Below are 16,661 nucleotides of genomic sequence, written 5' to 3'. Positions count from 1 at the left end.
GCGGGGGCCCCGGCCCCGGCCCCGGCCGGGGCAGCAAAGCGCGCGGGGTCTGGGCGCTCTGCCGCTGCGGGGCTCGGGCAGGGAGGCAGCGCTGGAGGGATTAACGCAGGCTGCGTGTTCTGGTGTTCGTGGGAACGGTGCTAGACCTACGTCCGGACTAAAACCGAGGGAAAAAAAAATCCCTCCCAGCAGTTTCTTGTTGCAAAGGAGTTAAAAACCTCAAAATATCTGCTCTCAGCAGTCCTAGAGAAAGTTTCTCTGAAGCGTGCTGTATCTGTGGGCTTGCGAAGCTTGTATTGATATCTGTGAAAATGAAGTTGAAACCGAGTTAGAGCTGTATCTAAAAATGACAGTTCCAGGTTCCCTAAGCTAGCAATGACTAATCTAAAGGAGACCTGAAGAAATCTTGTACGATTAAAAGCTAAATTTTTTTTGTATATGTATAGTACTCAGTTTAGTAGTCCTTCCCCCAAAAACTTGGTTTGCATGTTCAAAACTAAATGAACATTGCAGGGTTGAGATAATATCCATATTGCTGCATTTTTGTAACTTTTTTCTCTTAATACATTTCTAGCAAAATTCAAGTATATCTTAGTGTTTTTTATGTAGGAGTCTAATTATCTGGAGGTTTTGTCCTTGGTTTGCTTTCTGTTCAACTGGAAAAAGAATCTAGCTTTGCACCTGACTGTGTGTTAGCCTCTGATAACACTGCTGCTCTTCCAGGTGAAAATGGAAGCTGTATACAGGTGCTATTTGTATATTAAAATAAAAGAAGAGAGCCTAACTCTGGTTATTTGAATCACTCAGTTAACCTTGGGAGTATGCAGGTGAATTAAATTAAGCAGAAATGTAGGTGTTCACTGGAATAGGAACATTAATAAAATCATTTAGGATCTGGTTTTGCAGTTGGATTTGCAGTGACAGATGCTTACCACTATGTAGACCCTATTGAAATGGATGCCTCAGCTCCTAGGGTAGAAGCTTAAATGTGCACATAGACCTAGACATGTATCAAATCCGCATGTATAAATATGGTTTCTGATTGCATTTTTTTTAAAGCATCTGAATTTTAAAGCTGTATCTCCATTTTCAGGCATTAGGTCTCCAACTAAACAAGTAGTTTGTGAGTAACAAAACTAATGAGCCTGGTCACCAATAGGTTGGGGAGTTTATGAAATAACCATAAACTTCCCCCTGATGCAGCAACATAGCTCCTTTGCACATTTCCTCTGATACCCTTCTGGATGAGAGATGTTAAATGTTACAGCCAGACATTTCTGCTGGTTGCTTGGGAGCCACCAGCTGGCCAAAATGTATGATGGCTTAATTGCGTATTCCCCAGTGTGGGAAGTAGATGGAGAGATTTGTTATCTTCCTGAAAGCAGATCTTCAGCAAACTCATAGGAATGCAATAGCTTTATGCCCAGTTTTTGACCCCTTTATCAAACTGGTCACTGGGTCAAAAGCTCCTGGGAAGGTGTCAGAGAGGAAGGGGAGAAGGGAAGGGAAAGAACTGGGCTGACAGGTAGTTATATGGTCCAAGTCTCATTTCTTTAGGAGACAGGCTAAAAATATATGCCCTATAATAAATCCTAGAATTAAACTTGACAGTTCTAGTCTATATACACTCATCACCATAGTATCTAAAATGTATTCCAGTAATGCATGTCACATGCTGTTCTTTAATCCTCTCCTCAGGAGAAGTGGGTGTAGTTGTGTCTTGCTTTCAGGAAGATTTGTGTGTGCATATGTTTGGAGGGGATTTATTTTATATTTTGTCTATGTAGTTTTGATCAATCATATACAGTCCAGAAGGCACTATCAAGGAAAAACATGGAAGGTTTGAGTAGCCTTAGTTCCTGCAGTTCATTTCACAGTCAAAATAGACATCTGAAAATGTTTGTCTCCTGGACAAACTCACTTTACTTTTTTTGGAGAATTACAAGAGTGTACCTGTTCTCTGCAGTCTTCCACAGTTTCCAGATATCCTGGGCATGTGCCATGTATCACCTGAAGACAAAGACCAAGAACTAGAGTTTGATTTGAAATGCTATGAGAGGTGAGGGTAGAGGGCAGAGGGTGTTTTTTCGCCAGGGAAGCACAAGTCAGTGTATTCAGTTGAGTTCCCTAATGGCTGTTCCTTGATCCTTCCTGTTGAGGTGTATGCCACAGCTCCCGCCCTGCCCAGCAGAAACTCAGGTTTGAGCACTGAAGGTCCAGCGACTATTCACAAGGATGGGACAGAAGCTTCTCGCTAGCAGGAGGTGGTAGAAAGCCCATGTCATGCAGGTACAGTATAACAAAGCTGACTAGAAACTGGTGCTGTCACTGAGCAAAAATATGAGCTATGATCTTGCAAACACTTGCACGTGTGCCTGTGTTTGCTTCCACATGTTGCTGCACTTGTAGCTAATATAGATGACCATGTGCTTAAAGATAAATGCATGCACAAGGCTGAAATAGAGTTTCATACCTTTCAGAATCAGCTGAGTCTACATAAAGATTCATTTATTTTTGTTACTCTGGGAATTAGATGCTAATAGGTGAAAAATACAGTGTAGAAGCCAGGAATCAAAAGGGTTCTATGCTTTATGGAAAATGTGTTTTTAAGGAACCAGGAGTCTTTGGACAGACCCAATTTGGACTGGGAGCACACTGTGCTAGAAGTGCTATACTAGATAAACCCTACTATGGAGTGTCTGCAATTTAAACACACAAATTGTTGGAGAAGTAGTATATATAAGCAAGTAAGCCTGGTAGGTATTTGTTATTTATAGTTACTGGAGGAAGATAGGGCATTGTGTGTGTGTTTTTCAGTTGGGCAGAAGTAGGAAATAAGTTCCTTCCTCATGTATTCAAGCTCTTTTTACATTATAGAGATAGTACATTATGGGGCTTTGCATTCCTGCCAACATTCACTGTCAAAAAATTAAATTGCCAGTTTTCACAAAGTTGCATATGCCTCCATAAATATATATGCAGCAGGGGCATATGCCTTCTCATTTTAAAGTTGCACTTTAACACATGTGATTAGAGATGCATGTGCTGGGAGTCTGCTGTATTTATTATATACAAAAAGAAGAAAAACCACTCAATTTTACATATGATATTTCCCTTCTTGTTTTTGGAAGATGAGGGTGGCACATCTGCTAGTTACGCTAAGTCACAATGTCACTTGCTCAGTCTCCCAAAATATCAAAGGAAATTGGAAATAGTTAACTATTTGAGGCAAAATTCTGGTCCCACTGAGGTTAATATAATTTTTGCCAATGGGACCACAAATTCACATTACAATTTTTAGGACTGCTAATGTCAGGGAAATGGAAGATGACTCTGAAACATTTCCTTCTGATCTACTTAGAACATGTGAAATCTTAGTCATTGAACAAATTATTCTTCCACTGAGCAGAGAGGCTGGCTTCAGAAGAACTGATACCCTGCTGGAGTTTTTAGTTTCAGTATTTGCCAGGGAGAACTAGTGAATGTAACAGAGAGGGGAATAACGTATTTTGCAACCTTAATGCAACCTAACTCTGCAATGAGAAGCCTGCAGTGGCACCTGTGGGCCAAAATGAAGTGGCAGCCCTTTGCACAGTCACCTTGTCCTGCAGTGTTTCCATCTGGAAATGATTATAGCAGCTTCTTACCTGAGGTCTGCCACCAATGCTCCAAATTCAGATGTTTCCACTTCCTGTCTTTGCATCTAAACTGATGAGAAGAGGGGTTCCCCTCCCTTAAAAGAGAACAGTAACATCTTCTCAGATACGTCTGGAAGGTTTTGGCATTATATCCCCTAAATATGTTTTATGGCTTTGGAAAGATGGGGTGGGTTTGAAGATGTTTGGTTGAAAAAGAGCTTTCTATATTGTAGAAATTTCCCAATTTCTAGAATCTAGGCCCTCTGCATGCACATTGGTCTACAATGACCTTCCTCGCACACCTAAATCTGCCACTTATGTTGACAAGGAGAATGGGCTGGGGCATGCACAATGCAGGATTGTTTTTGATCCTAGGCAGGAAGAGTTGGAAGAAGAGGCAGTCACCCCTTCTCACTACATTATATGCAAACAGAACTCAGCCAAAACTAATGGAAAACCTCTATCTCACTGATAAAGGCTAGGCCATAGACAAAAGCTATTATGAAAATTCTCTTATCATTCACTTTACAAAATAAAGGAAGAAAACTTGGCACTAGCTATAAAAGAAAACTGCCCCAGTCTGAATGAATAAGGAACAAGGGATTTATCATCTATTGTATGATTAAGAAGTCTGGTTTTGGTTTCCAATTTTTTTCCCCAAAACAGACCTTACTAAAAATAAAACAAAGGAAAATTGCTCTCTGATGACTATTCAAGCCTCTGTCAGTGATGCACACTGGGAAATGGGGCAAGTCCACATGACCTGTGTCCTCAGTATCTTAGCAATGATAATGGTATATTCTGAAAGGCACTTGAAGAACTATGGCTGAAAAGTGCTATATGTCATAGCTATCTATTACAAAGCTTTTATAAGGAAAAAACTTGTCACTCTGAAACCATCTCAGATTATAGGAGGGAAGAGAATGGCACTTGCCTGCTGATACAGAACTAATTCAGACCTATTAGTTAACAGTAAATTGCAGTAAACTTAAAAATTTGACTGTAGCATTATAAACTGCATAAAGTATACAAGTTTTTGCCCCTAAGCTCCCCTTCTTCCCTTTCAAAAGTGATGAAAAGCACTGTGGGTAGGGCAAAACTATGCTGCAGCATGCAACACAAGAAGCATCTTGCTACATCAAGTTTTGCCTTTTTTTTTCTTTTTTCTTTGCTTGTTTGTCTCCTGTTGGTGAAAGCACCATACTTAATGCTTTGCTGGGTTACCCTGGGTGCAGTTACTCACCCCCGGGAAGTTTCAGCTTGTTTTTTGACAATCTCCTCCACCTACTCCTCCACTACAGTGCATATGACCACATCAGGGTAAAACAGAAGGCTCTGGAGGTAAAAGTAAGGTTACAAAATAAACAAACAGATTACTTAAAGTCATACAGAGGGTTTTTCTATAGAAAGAACAGTTGGCTATAATTTCAGTTTTGGGTCAAACAGCTAATCAGAATGGCTGAGAGGAAACCTCAAAATAGGTTTAACGAGGTGCTTAAACTGATAGGCTGCTCTTGAGTTCTTGCAAATCTAGTAAAGCTTTCCTATATGATGCCATTCTCCCTGCAGACTTCTTCAGGAGGAGAGGTGCTATGAAGTGAAAGTTTCTGAAGTCCTATAAACCTCATGTTATAGTTTGATGATGTGGCTGAACTTATCTAAAGCTCTCTGGTATAAAAAGGATGTAGTTCTTCCCTCTGGGAGCTCTCAGATACTTTTAGACCCCTTGCAGAGTGGACTCAAGTTGCTGAACTGTCAGAAGGTTTTAATTTCTCACCCCCATCTGCCCAGGAAGTTTTCATCTTGCAGAATCCAACAGAGTTGGCTTAGCAAATGATCTGTCAAAGGCTAAAGCCACAGCAGGACGGGACCACAGAGGAGAGACGGAGTGAAACTGCCTACTATCATTGCATGGGTTCTCGTCAAATCATATCCCAAAAGCTAAAGTCTGTAATGATTCCTAGTGAATCTCTTTGCTGGCCTAACTGAGTGTTGTGCCTGGATTCTTTGCAATATGAAGACCACGTCCGGTAAGTGTCCTTGTTTACATTTCTAATTATGAGACAAAATTGAATATCACAATGACAGAAAGAACAGAAATGCAAGAGATATATGCAATAGATCCTTCTGTTTAGAAGAATCTATTAAGTAGACCAAAAATACAAACACCTTTCTTCAGTGTTTATTACAGACTATTCAGCCTAAAACAGTTGACTGTCCCTTAATCAGTCTTTCTTCTCCTGAAAATATATTTAACATTGGCATTCTATCCTTCCAGTGAAGCACTAACAGAACTGCAGTATCTCTTGATAAAAGAGTATTCTTGACATTGCTGAATGGATTTGCAGCTGTGTTGCAGAGTAAACTGAAACGTGATTCCTGTCTGTCAGAAAGCACAAAGACCAGGCTGAACTACCACAGAACTCTAGCCCATTAGTCTAAGAACCATTCTCGTAATGTGTTTAGAGAAACTCTCTGCTCACTGGGCTTGTAAGGGCAGAGAATTATGCCACATGCATCCCTAAACATGGCAACAGACCATATATTAGCTTTTTTTATTTTTATCTTTTTTAGGAACATAGGTGGGTTCTAAGGGAGAAGTCGCATTGTCTTAGGCCAGCAAATTTTTAATGAAACTCTTCAGGTTTCTTGCTTCCATCTTACACTCTGAAATTAGAAAGTCATGTTTGGAGTTAATAAATCTTGTTTCCATTATAGGTTTGGTTCTATTGGCTCAGTTACACTTCACTCCTTTCTAATTTTTTCCCCCCTTCAGCTGTGGCTGGGGTTAAGTACTGAAGAACTCAAAGCTCACTGTGGTAGATGTGACAGGCTTAAGTGCAACATGTTCATTCCATTAAAAGAAAAAAAACCCATTCAGCACTCACGTATGAGTAATAACTATATCAAATTGTGATGAATGTTTAACTATGACTCTGCTTCAGTTAGTGTTCTTTTAATCAAGTGTCCTTTTCATTTACAATAACTGCCCTCTTCTCCATTTCAAAATGAGCACTTAGGATACATTGTTGAGCTTCTACAAGGAGGCCTCTTACAGACCTACAGCTTACAGGTACTAACAAGCTGGAAGCACATTTCATTTTATCTGCTGCTGTGGAGCAGCATTTATTCTGTCAATGAAAAGCCAAACAATTTAGCATAGCAGCAGATGAACGGTACAGGAAAGGTTGCTACTCAGGCAGCTGGGCAGGACTATTAATACAAAATAGAATACAGGTTATCAATTTTTTCAAGAAACAAGTACCATAAATGCTAAGAAAAGTAAGGCCTGATAATGAATACTGCCCTTTCACACCACTGATGGTGCAAAATCCTTTCAGATCCACACCAACACAGCTGTGTTTTCTTCACTGGTTTCCATCATTTTGCAGCTCCAGCTTTGTTAGCTGGTCCTCAAACTTTTGAATGTCTACTCGATGCTTCATTAGGAAATTCCCATTTAAATGAAAAACAGGTATGTCATATTTGTATTTATCATACCATGAGGAGTTCTCTGGAAGGGTAATGTCCACCTCCTGCAAAATAAACTGTGACAAACAAGAAATTTATGTTAGTACATATTGAACACTGAAAAAACAATACCTGCTTGTTTGTTGATTAAGATTTGCTTTAGATGTGCAATACCACTTTCTTTGGGCGTTTAGCTGTATTCTTCCATGTTGTGGACAAATGCCCATTTTGTTGGCATAAAACATATATAGCCACAAACTTTGTATGTCTGCAAAGACCCTCTCTCCAGTCCTGCCAGAGATACTTGATCCCCTGTGCAGAACCACTCTCCTGTGAGCATCAGCCACAACCAAAATGCAGCTGGCAACACAGCAGCTTCTTGTTGAGCAGCAGAGTGCACCATCTTTTCAATACTACTGTTAAAAACTTCTTCCTTCAAGACAGAGATCAAAACTGATTGAGCACCAAAAACCGTGCCATGAATTCAAATATTTGTAGTTCCTTGTCCCTCAGAAATTTCTTCCCAACATTCTTCCCAAATAATATTGTTATCTGCCTCATGAAAGTTGCAAACACTGCTACAGGCCAGGGAAATAGTATTTACAGAAGCACAGGTTTTGAAAATTTTTGCAGTGAAGTGTATGTTGGTTTAGTTTGCTAAGACTTATTTGAGTTGCAGTGTTAGAGAATGCTTTTGGATAATGAGTTTTATGGAAATCAGTGCTGAAACTGTCTTGAAGAAGTCACCCATGAAAGAATAACAGATGCAAATAAATCCAAGCAATCTTCTTTTACAAAGAAAGAATCCTGATAGCTATTCTTTCTATATATAAAATGTACATAGTATTGTAATACATTACCCTTTTCTTATGTGGCTCAAGCACTTCTTTTGCTTCATCACAAAGAGGGCATGGTTTCTGAAGGAAAATACAGCAAAATATGCCCATCATTTGTGCTGTAAAGTATAATACACAGAGAGGAGTGATCATTAAGGTAAATGTGGATTCCCTCCCCCTATCCACCCCATTTCTGTCTTCCTGCTTTGTAAATCTCCACTTTATCAGTGCAGCATGGACGAACATAGAACAAACTTGCATCAGTCACAAAACTTATGCACTCCTCATTTGCTGGTTTTTTTTTTTAATATCCTCATGGTACAAATTAATAGTTTTCAATTGAGTTTTTTATAAGCTGATTTGTGGACATGGCTTGGAAGGTTGCACACAGATCCCTTCATGTAAGCAGCAGTGCTTACTGAAGATGTTGCCATCACCAGCTGGAAACAACTGCCAGTACCGCCCTTGTTGGAAGGGAATACAGGAATCGTGAGTAATTTCTGATCTGTTCCAGATCAAGTCACTTGGGTCACTTCAAATAGCAAAAGAAGGTGGCTTGAGATAACCTGGCTGATTTTGCCTAAAGGGATTAAGCATGATCTCTTCCACCTGCAGAATTGGAGGGACAGCAACTTCCAGCAGAGGGAAGTGACAAACAGCTGCAGTGTTTTGACCCGTTATGTGGTCAGTTTTCAAAAAAAAAAAACAACCCCAAATCCTCCTTTCTGAAAATTCCCTCGTCTTTTGCCATAGCTATACAGCTGACTTCTGCTGTCATGCACTGTGATTGTTAGAGCAAGTGCCTATCTGAAAATGTGATTCACATGGAGGCACGTGCTTCCATATTTGGCCACAATTTGGCCTATAATTCACATAACAAAATGCACAGTGATGAACATGATGGCTCTGTCCATCTGCCATGAAATACTGCTCCCCCCGCCCCACTTAAGGCCTTCTTGGGGCTTGTTTAAACAGGGAGTTAATCTGAAGTAACTGTTTCTTACTTCCTGTGTGTGCATCAATTGGGGTTAAATGTTCTTTTAATTCACATTCTGATCAAAATTCTTGCCTGTATAGAGAAGTCCTTCTGCTCTGAAAACCTATGCAAGATGCTGAAGATCAACAGTTCTGTATTTTTCTTGCTAGTGCTTGTCACTTTTGGAGGGACTGAAGTGCCAAAGACCTGAAGATACACATATCAGTGATGGAGAGGAACAACCCAGAATCCTGCACATCACTTTTGGAACATGCCAGGTTCCTTACAGTGAAAGTAGGACACGTTCAGTTCTCCTAGGATTGTGGAAAGCTTTCTAACATAATAGTTACACAAAAGCATTTGAAAAACTAAGTTGACTCTTGAGAAAGAAAATGATTTTGCTCCTGCTCTGATGCCAAGCCTAAGCATGCATGTGGTACTAATAAAACTGGAACTGATTTAAAATCAGTATATATTTTAAAGTAGAGTGGTGTAACAGTAGGTGTCTACCAGGCTTTATGTTACTTTGTAATAGCGTTGCCTGAACAGAGCTCTCTCAGATAACCTCCTACCTGAGATGTATGTTACAGTAGCAAAAGGGAATCCTACTGCTGAGATAGTAAAAAACCCTTGCCAAAGTGACATATGCTATGCTGATAGCTAAACCTGTTAGACAATACACAAGGTGGAAAGGACATTTTTATTTCTGCAGATAATCCCCATTTATCCTGCAGGCTTAGACTGCAGTTTTATGGTCATTTTAAGCTGGCAGTGATACTGAAGGAAACAGACCCATCTTCCTGCCACCAATTCTTTTGTGCTGGCTTAAGCACTCATGCAGCTGCATAGTACAGCTAGACAGGAGAACTGATCTCAGTTAACAGCAACCTTGGGGGAGGGGGGGAGAAAAAAGAAAAGATAATTTTTAACCTGGATCAGTTCTTGCATGAATGCTCATACTGCATAAAAGGAGTCTGTGAGAGGAAAACCATTTGAAGATTGCAAACCCCTTCCTTCTCCTCCTCTTCTCTCCTTATTTTTAAAAATAGCAAGGAGGGGAAAAAATTGAGTTAATTAGCATAAACTAGGAGTGCAGATTAGATTTGTTAGAAAGTAGTCTGCATTTTGCTCTGCAGTTGCCAGTGATATCAGACCTGAAGAGCATTTTAAGTTAAGAGTATATTTAACAAAAGAGGACAGCTTAGAAAATCACTTGAACTCTGCTCACAGAAATTTGATTGCATACAGTGTCTTAGTAGTTTGAAATTTTTATAACACAAAAATCATAAAAGAGCTTTTTTCTAATTATTAACTCTAAAGTCAAGTTCATTATTCCCTACCTTATCACCTTTGGATTGTGAATGAGTTGATGCCGAACCAGGCAGCAGAGAGAGAACTGTAACTTTACAGTATGGTTCTTCATATAACATGTACTCCATTGATTAAGAAACAACTGCTTTTTTTTTTTAAACCTATTTCTATGTAACATAGCTAGGGATAGCATGAACATTGTGCAGGATGAGGAAATTGCTTTAATTGCATCCATTTCCAACAAATACCACCCTCCTGATTTCAAAATTCACAGTACTTTGCATTTCTAGTTATTCTCCCCTCAAACACTATATAAACTACATAAATGCAGCAGAGCCAGCATGCTGTGAAGCAGAAGGAGGGCAGTTTAGGTTTTGCAGTGTGCCAATCCATCTAAAAGTGCAAAAGAGCTTTGAGGAGAACACTGACCCTCGATGATAATTCCATCCTGGAAAGTGACAGTCCACAAATGACCATTCCTGCTCATCAGATCTGTTTTCCACATATGCTTAGAGTCCTCTCCGTTCACACTATAAACCTTTGCCTGCATTTTATTCCAGTTAGCTTTACACAGCTAGTAAAGCAAAAAGAGTGAACCAGAATTTATTTTTTCTGCTGCACTATTAATACTAGTTTGATACATTTTCAGTCTCATAGGTAGTGCTGCAATTGAACAGGAACGCTTTGAAGAGTCTACCTTGGCCACTCATGCTTGTCCTGGGCAGATTAGATGTGACAAGGAAGGAACTCATCTTTGTTCTCCAGCTCCAGCATGAAACACTGGCAGTTGGAGACTATTTTCTACTAGTAAATGGACTGTAGTGTCACTGAGATGCAGCAAACTTGAAATCTCCATTTGCTGCTTGTAACTAGTTGCTTGCTATGGTCACAGTGACTGGTGAGGCCCGGGGCAAAAGACACCCTCAAGGTAAAATGCATAATACTAAGCTTCACAAATCTGGAGGGGAAAAAGGTAAGGCAGAACCATTTCATGTGGAATCCATGTACATCAAAGGTGATTGATAAGCACTCTTGCATAGCTTTATTCTGTAAACTAACTCTTACCTTGGTGAACAAAGTCAACACTGGTTTATTTGCGCTGGCTGAACAGAGTGGTCTCCCCAGTGGACTAGAAGAATGTCTTGCCAGCTGCACTGTTCTGCTCAGAAAACGAAGCACCATTGTCCTGTTAAGGCAAAAATGAAATRTATAGTTTAATTGTTTTGTGGTAAGTTATAGCTCATGAAATTCAATTTTAAGGTAAATGTGGTGCTTCAACAGTAGTTCTAAAATACACACAGTCAAACCATTTTCCCAGCATTTTTATGTTCACAGTCTCAACACATTAATCAGAAAAATAGTTTACTATGCAGCAGGCCAGAAACAATTTCGGGTATCTCAAGAAATGTAGCTCAATTTAAAAAGAATATTATATTTTCTTGCTGAAATGCTTCTTTTAAAATTTTTAACATAAATGCTGACATAAATACATTGCGCTGTTTCAACTAGACATGTGCCAGTAAGAATTACATGATACTAACAAAAATGCAAAGCGCTGTGCTTTGAACCTCAGTAATCTTACTGCAGTGCTTGGCATAAATATTCTACTTACTCAAAATTATTCCATCAAACAACTAATCTGTACCTAATCAGAACGTTAAAATAATGCTTCCTGCAGTGAATAAAAAGCTGCAGCCAAGATGATTTAACTCTGTAATATTAAAAGCATGCACATTACCCTGAGTCCTTCCTGTGACAGCAAATTAATTTATGAAAGATGGTGATGGGTTTGTGGTTTCTTTGGGGAGGTTTAAGTCAATTTAGTGTTGTTGAAGGGTGCCATATTGGAGACTTGCAGTCATGTATTCATAATAACACTAATAACAGCAGTGCTGCTTCCACAGATGCATCTTAATGGGATCTTTACAAGACATTCTAGAACAGAAGCAAAAGAGAGTCTGCACTGAGACTGCTGGCAAAGATGACCATCTTTATACTATCTAATTCTAAAGTTGTCACCAGGGGCCACACTGGGACAATCAACGCCCTTTACATAAAGCCAGATTTCACAGCTTCTGTTCAGGAATGGCTTATCTGTATTTTTACTGACTACAGCTGACCACAAACACACATTGTATTTGCCCAAGTTTAAACTCTTTCAGTGTGATATACAATACAGAACAGGGGCAGGACTAAGTTGCAACTGATAAACATGTTTTACGATGTTCAATAAAAAAGAGCTTAAAGCATCCATTGAATTTCTTAGTACTAATACTATATAATTTTGTTTTTAGAGAGACAGTTTTGCCAATCTACCCTCTAAGGAAGAACAAAACATTGCAGTGCAATCTGAACTTAAGTCTATTTAATTGATATGTTTCTAACCGATAACTATCAAAAAAATCAAACTGATGACAGGACATTGCCCCACCAGCTTTACCACGCTGTCAAAGATGCTCATTTTTTCCAGAAGACTAAGGTAAGGGTAACTTGCCATGTTTCCAGAAGTTTCAACAGAAGAAGTGCAAAGGAAAGGTATTGCCCTTTGAAAATTGTAACTGAATGGTCAAATTTCAGATGCTAGGAAAGAACCTGATTTTTTTCTTTGACCACATAAAATATGTGGCCTAAAATAGAATATACTGCAATGARCAGGCTGCTAATTTTGTAACATACTGTTTAGCTTGGGACAGAAAATGCTCTTCAGTTGTGTTTTGTGCTTTATACCACTAAGAGAGTCAGCTGCAGCAGCTGAGTGGGATCCTTGCTGTCACTGCAAAGTTCCAGGTGACTGGTGCAGCACGTGCTGCCGTTGATGATAGTCCTTGGCAGCTACTGAATTTGTTTTACTTGGCCAGGTGGAAATCTAATTGTCCAGGATTTCACCTACTAAATACAAAAATAAGCTTGAAACCTTTTGTAAAAATGCAAATCTGAATGACAGTAACTAGCCTTGTCATATTTAGAAATGTTTACGTCCACAATAAATAGCTGCCCAGAATGGATGTGTTTTTGGCGTAACAAAGTGCAGCATGTGGGCTTGTTCACATGCAAAATAAAAATGTCAAAATAAATAGTTTGCATTCTGGCAAGTTTTTAAATGAATATTTTTGTTGCCAGTCTAGCAGGCCAAATTTTGTGCCTTCAAAACAAGGAAAAAAAAACCCAAATTGCTGTATGAACAGCAGAATGAATAAAGCCTAGATTTCCATGAATCTTATTCCCCCCTATATACATATATGTGCACAAAATGACTTTGGTTCCCTTCTTTATCCCCCCCTTTTCAGGTACCTTCCAGATGCCCCAAATACTGGCTGAGAAGAGCAGCACACGTGGTGACCGGACAAGTACAAGGCAGCCACGGCCATGGGCAGAGCTGACAGCAGGCTGGGCGCAGGGGGTGACGGCTGAGTTCACAGGGAAGCATTCCTCTCAGGAGAGGTATTTACTTGGATCTTCCTCCTCTACTCTAAGTTTCTCAAAGTACCTATAAATTGTAGCAGTATTCATACTTGTGGACTCAGTATTTCACTTATGTATAAAGAGGTGTAAGAGCCTAAACATTGTTAGCTGTTAATAGATGTCAGATGCAGCCAGTAGGACTAAAGAAACTTTGCCCTTCCACTGCAAATTCAAATTTGCATCCAATAATGTTAGCATGAAATTTGCACTGAAAACAGAGTCCTGGCTATCAATTTATTTACTATGCAGAGTGAGGCTAAAGCCCTACAGTTTTGCCAGTTACAGAAAGATTCAAAGGACTAATCCTGATTTTAAAAAAGACCCCAGTCTCAGTCCACACTCCAGTCATTCTGTGCTGTTGCACCACCACAGAGCAGTCTGACACATCTAGCCCTGAGGGAGGGTGAGATGTTGTCAGACAGCATCGTGTTGCCACAGTACAGAAGATGCAGCTTGGCTTCCCTGTGCTTCTGAAGCCCACAGTTGCCAGAGAGCATCATTGGGAAGGAGGGTGGGTGGGTGGAAGAGCTGCATTTAACCTGTGCTAAAGCACAGTCCTAGCATAGTGCAGCTTCAGCTTCACAAGAACATAACTAATGTTCTGCTCCAATAGAAATCTGCTTTTAAATTAGTAGGATTTACTAATCCTATTTATTGGGTTATTTGGATAAAACAAAAGAGCTGTGGCTTTGCATAAATACTGAAGGGTTCTAATTACATTGGGACAGGTTAAGTATAGTTGCAATTGATCAGAAGCTGATCAAAGGGAAAATCCAATCATCCATCAGCCAATTTGACTGCAGCAGCTCAGTTTATCTGAGCAGCATCCCAGAGCCACATCGTAGATTGCCATCGTGTGACCAAGTGGGTTCCCAAACATTGGCCTGCACTGGGCTGAGTGAAATTTCTGTAATGCTGAGCTCCAGCATCATGATTTCACCACTGACATAAAAAAAGGGAAGTTTTGCACAGATGCCCCACAGCTTTCACATGCCATGGAAGAATCTATATCATATCTGTGTTTTATTATGAAGAGGCTAAACTGCTAACAACACACGCAAAACCTTTCAACATGACTATTCTGGAGCTCTCCTTAGCCTACCCCCAGGTAATTACAGAGACTTGTCTGAGAGACACTATTAATATGTAAATGAAAAGCCAGGAAGCTTGGGAACTCCCAAACTCACCCTCCCTCATACTATAATGGTAAACAATAACCTAACAAGTGATGCTTGAAAGTCTAAACTTGGCCAGTGCCGTATTTTGCAAAGCCAAATTGGACTAATTTCTTATAAATAGAATTTCCATTGGCTAATAAATCCTGGTCTGCTGCAAAGATAAGATGTGACACTAAAACTAGCCATTATTTAGGCTAGATAATTACCTGTATAAAAACCTTATCTTAGCATCAGTCATGCAAAGATAAGCATGACTGATTTTTTTTCCAACTACCCACCTTTTTATGATGCTATATACTCTTAAATCATCTCAACTTCAGGTCATCAGCATACTCTAGCTCTTTGGTTCTGGATGTTTTGTACGCATAATTCTAAACACATTTAGACATGATTATGTCCTGATTTCCATAGTTTTGTATCTGTAAAAATGAGAATGAAATTATTATGAACTCACAGGCATTTGTCTATACACACTGTCCATTTCTGCAAGTAATATTTGATTTTGGAACTCTAAGGCAGATTTGACAGCAGAACTGCTTGAAAAAATTGTATCTCTTTCTGCAATGTAACAGTAACACATCAGAAACATGAAAACACAGTTAAATTTGAATAAAATGGAATGCAGGACTGCCCTGAACGTTCTAGCTCTTTGTTTTTAAAGGAACTTTATGAATATCTATAAAACTGATTCCTACTCTCCATTTATTCCTCATTCTAGTAAGACAAAGGGATATAAACTGAAGCAGAAATGGATGGGAAACAGATGCAAATGGAAGAATACACACTTATGGCCCAGGTCAGTGGTGCATTAAAATAGCCTTTCTTCTGTAGACCCTCATTCAAAACCAGCTCTGGTCACCAACGAAAGTGCACTTGCTGGTGATCTGATCTTGTTAATTTGGTATTTATCGGGTAGATACTGAATGATAAAACAGGGTGCCACAACAGGAGACCAAGGAGCATGTGCAAGTGGTATACTGTGTCCTATAGCTGCTTGGATCCCCACAGGGTTTTTACCCCAGAAGCTTTTCAGAGGAGGCTCTCAAAATACAGGAGAATCTTGAGCAATTCTTTTGCAGAGGAATAGAAACGCTAATGTGTTTTTAGTAGTTTTACACCAGCTCCTTATAAACATATTCAGGAATACCACTCGCTGCTGTAAGGTGATGCTAAATACCAAGCAATGCATATTTCTATACATTTTCTCCTCCAAACTACAGCAATCTGAGGTAAATGCCATAAAGCCATTGCATTCCATCCCGCAAAATATCAAAGGTAAAATTTCATCCTAACTTGCAGCAATTTACGTTCAGTGCAATGGCTACAAGCACATCCGTTCTGGGCTGCGGTTTGGGACACGTATTCCAAATTCAAACCATTCTGCAAACATTTGGTAGGTCGCTGTAACAGCTATGAAATCATTTTTGAAGGCTAAAGAACTTGCAGACGCAATGGACTGTTATCATAAATAAGATGTAACAGCGATTAAAAGCCCGTTTTAAATGTCTCCGTTTGAGCTATCAAAGTTCCTTTCTTCACTTTTTAGCGAAAGGACCCACTCCGCTTCAAGGGGCGGCGGCGGCACGTCTTCTCGTTATCTTCCGCTACGAGAAAGCCCGATTTCCTTTAAAGACATTTTCTAAATCAGTAACGACCTCTAGAGAGCGGAAGAGTCAAAGATCGCTTAAAAAACACACACACACACACACACACACACACACAACCCCCCATCTGTGGCTGCTGCGGCCAGCTCAGCTAGCAGATTACGGGGGGGGGAGGGGGGGTGCAG

At 39.8% G+C, this 16,661-nt stretch overlaps 1 protein-coding gene and 1 long non-coding RNA gene across 7 annotated transcripts in view; one reads left to right on the top strand and one right to left on the bottom strand.

Annotated features, from left to right (window-relative positions):
- Positions 1–15: 15 nt before the first annotated feature.
- Positions 16–16,448, bottom strand: CUNH5orf63 (chromosome unknown C5orf63 homolog). Of its 6 annotated transcripts, none has more exons than XM_026056973.1 (10): positions 16,432–16,448; positions 15,151–15,291; positions 13,524–13,719; positions 11,298–11,418; positions 9,015–9,128; positions 7,970–8,026; positions 7,140–7,186; positions 3,648–3,733; positions 1,954–2,010; positions 16–303 (listed from the first exon to the last, which is right to left on the bottom strand). In XM_026056973.1, exons 3-10 carry the CDS (start codon positions 13,598–13,600, stop codon positions 158–160), a joined length of 705 nt encoding a protein of 234 aa, XP_025912758.1. In that variant the 5' UTR covers positions 13,601–13,719; positions 15,151–15,291; positions 16,432–16,448; the 3' UTR covers positions 16–157. The 6 variants fall into 6 exon arrangements, with proteins under 6 accessions (XP_025912758.1, XP_025912759.1, XP_025912762.1 ...); XM_026056974.1 differs by lacking the exon at positions 16,432–16,448 and adding an exon at positions 15,658–15,679; XM_026056977.1 differs by lacking the exon at positions 9,015–9,128.
- Positions 13,592–16,661, top strand: part of LOC112961629 — a 28,239-nt gene continuing 25,169 nt past the window's right edge. The window contains exons 1-2 of the long non-coding RNA XR_003252069.1: positions 13,592–13,673; positions 15,591–15,668. This is a non-coding gene — a long non-coding RNA (uncharacterized LOC112961629). The remainder of the gene's footprint in view (positions 13,674–15,590; positions 15,669–16,661) is intronic.

This window comes from Apteryx rowi, unplaced genomic scaffold (genome assembly GCF_003343035.1).
Source record: "Apteryx rowi isolate R43461 unplaced genomic scaffold, aptRow1 scaffold_135, whole genome shotgun sequence".
Classification (NCBI taxonomy): Eukaryota; Metazoa; Chordata; class Aves; order Apterygiformes; family Apterygidae; genus Apteryx; species Apteryx rowi.
This window is presented reverse-complemented; position numbering and strand designations above follow the sequence as displayed.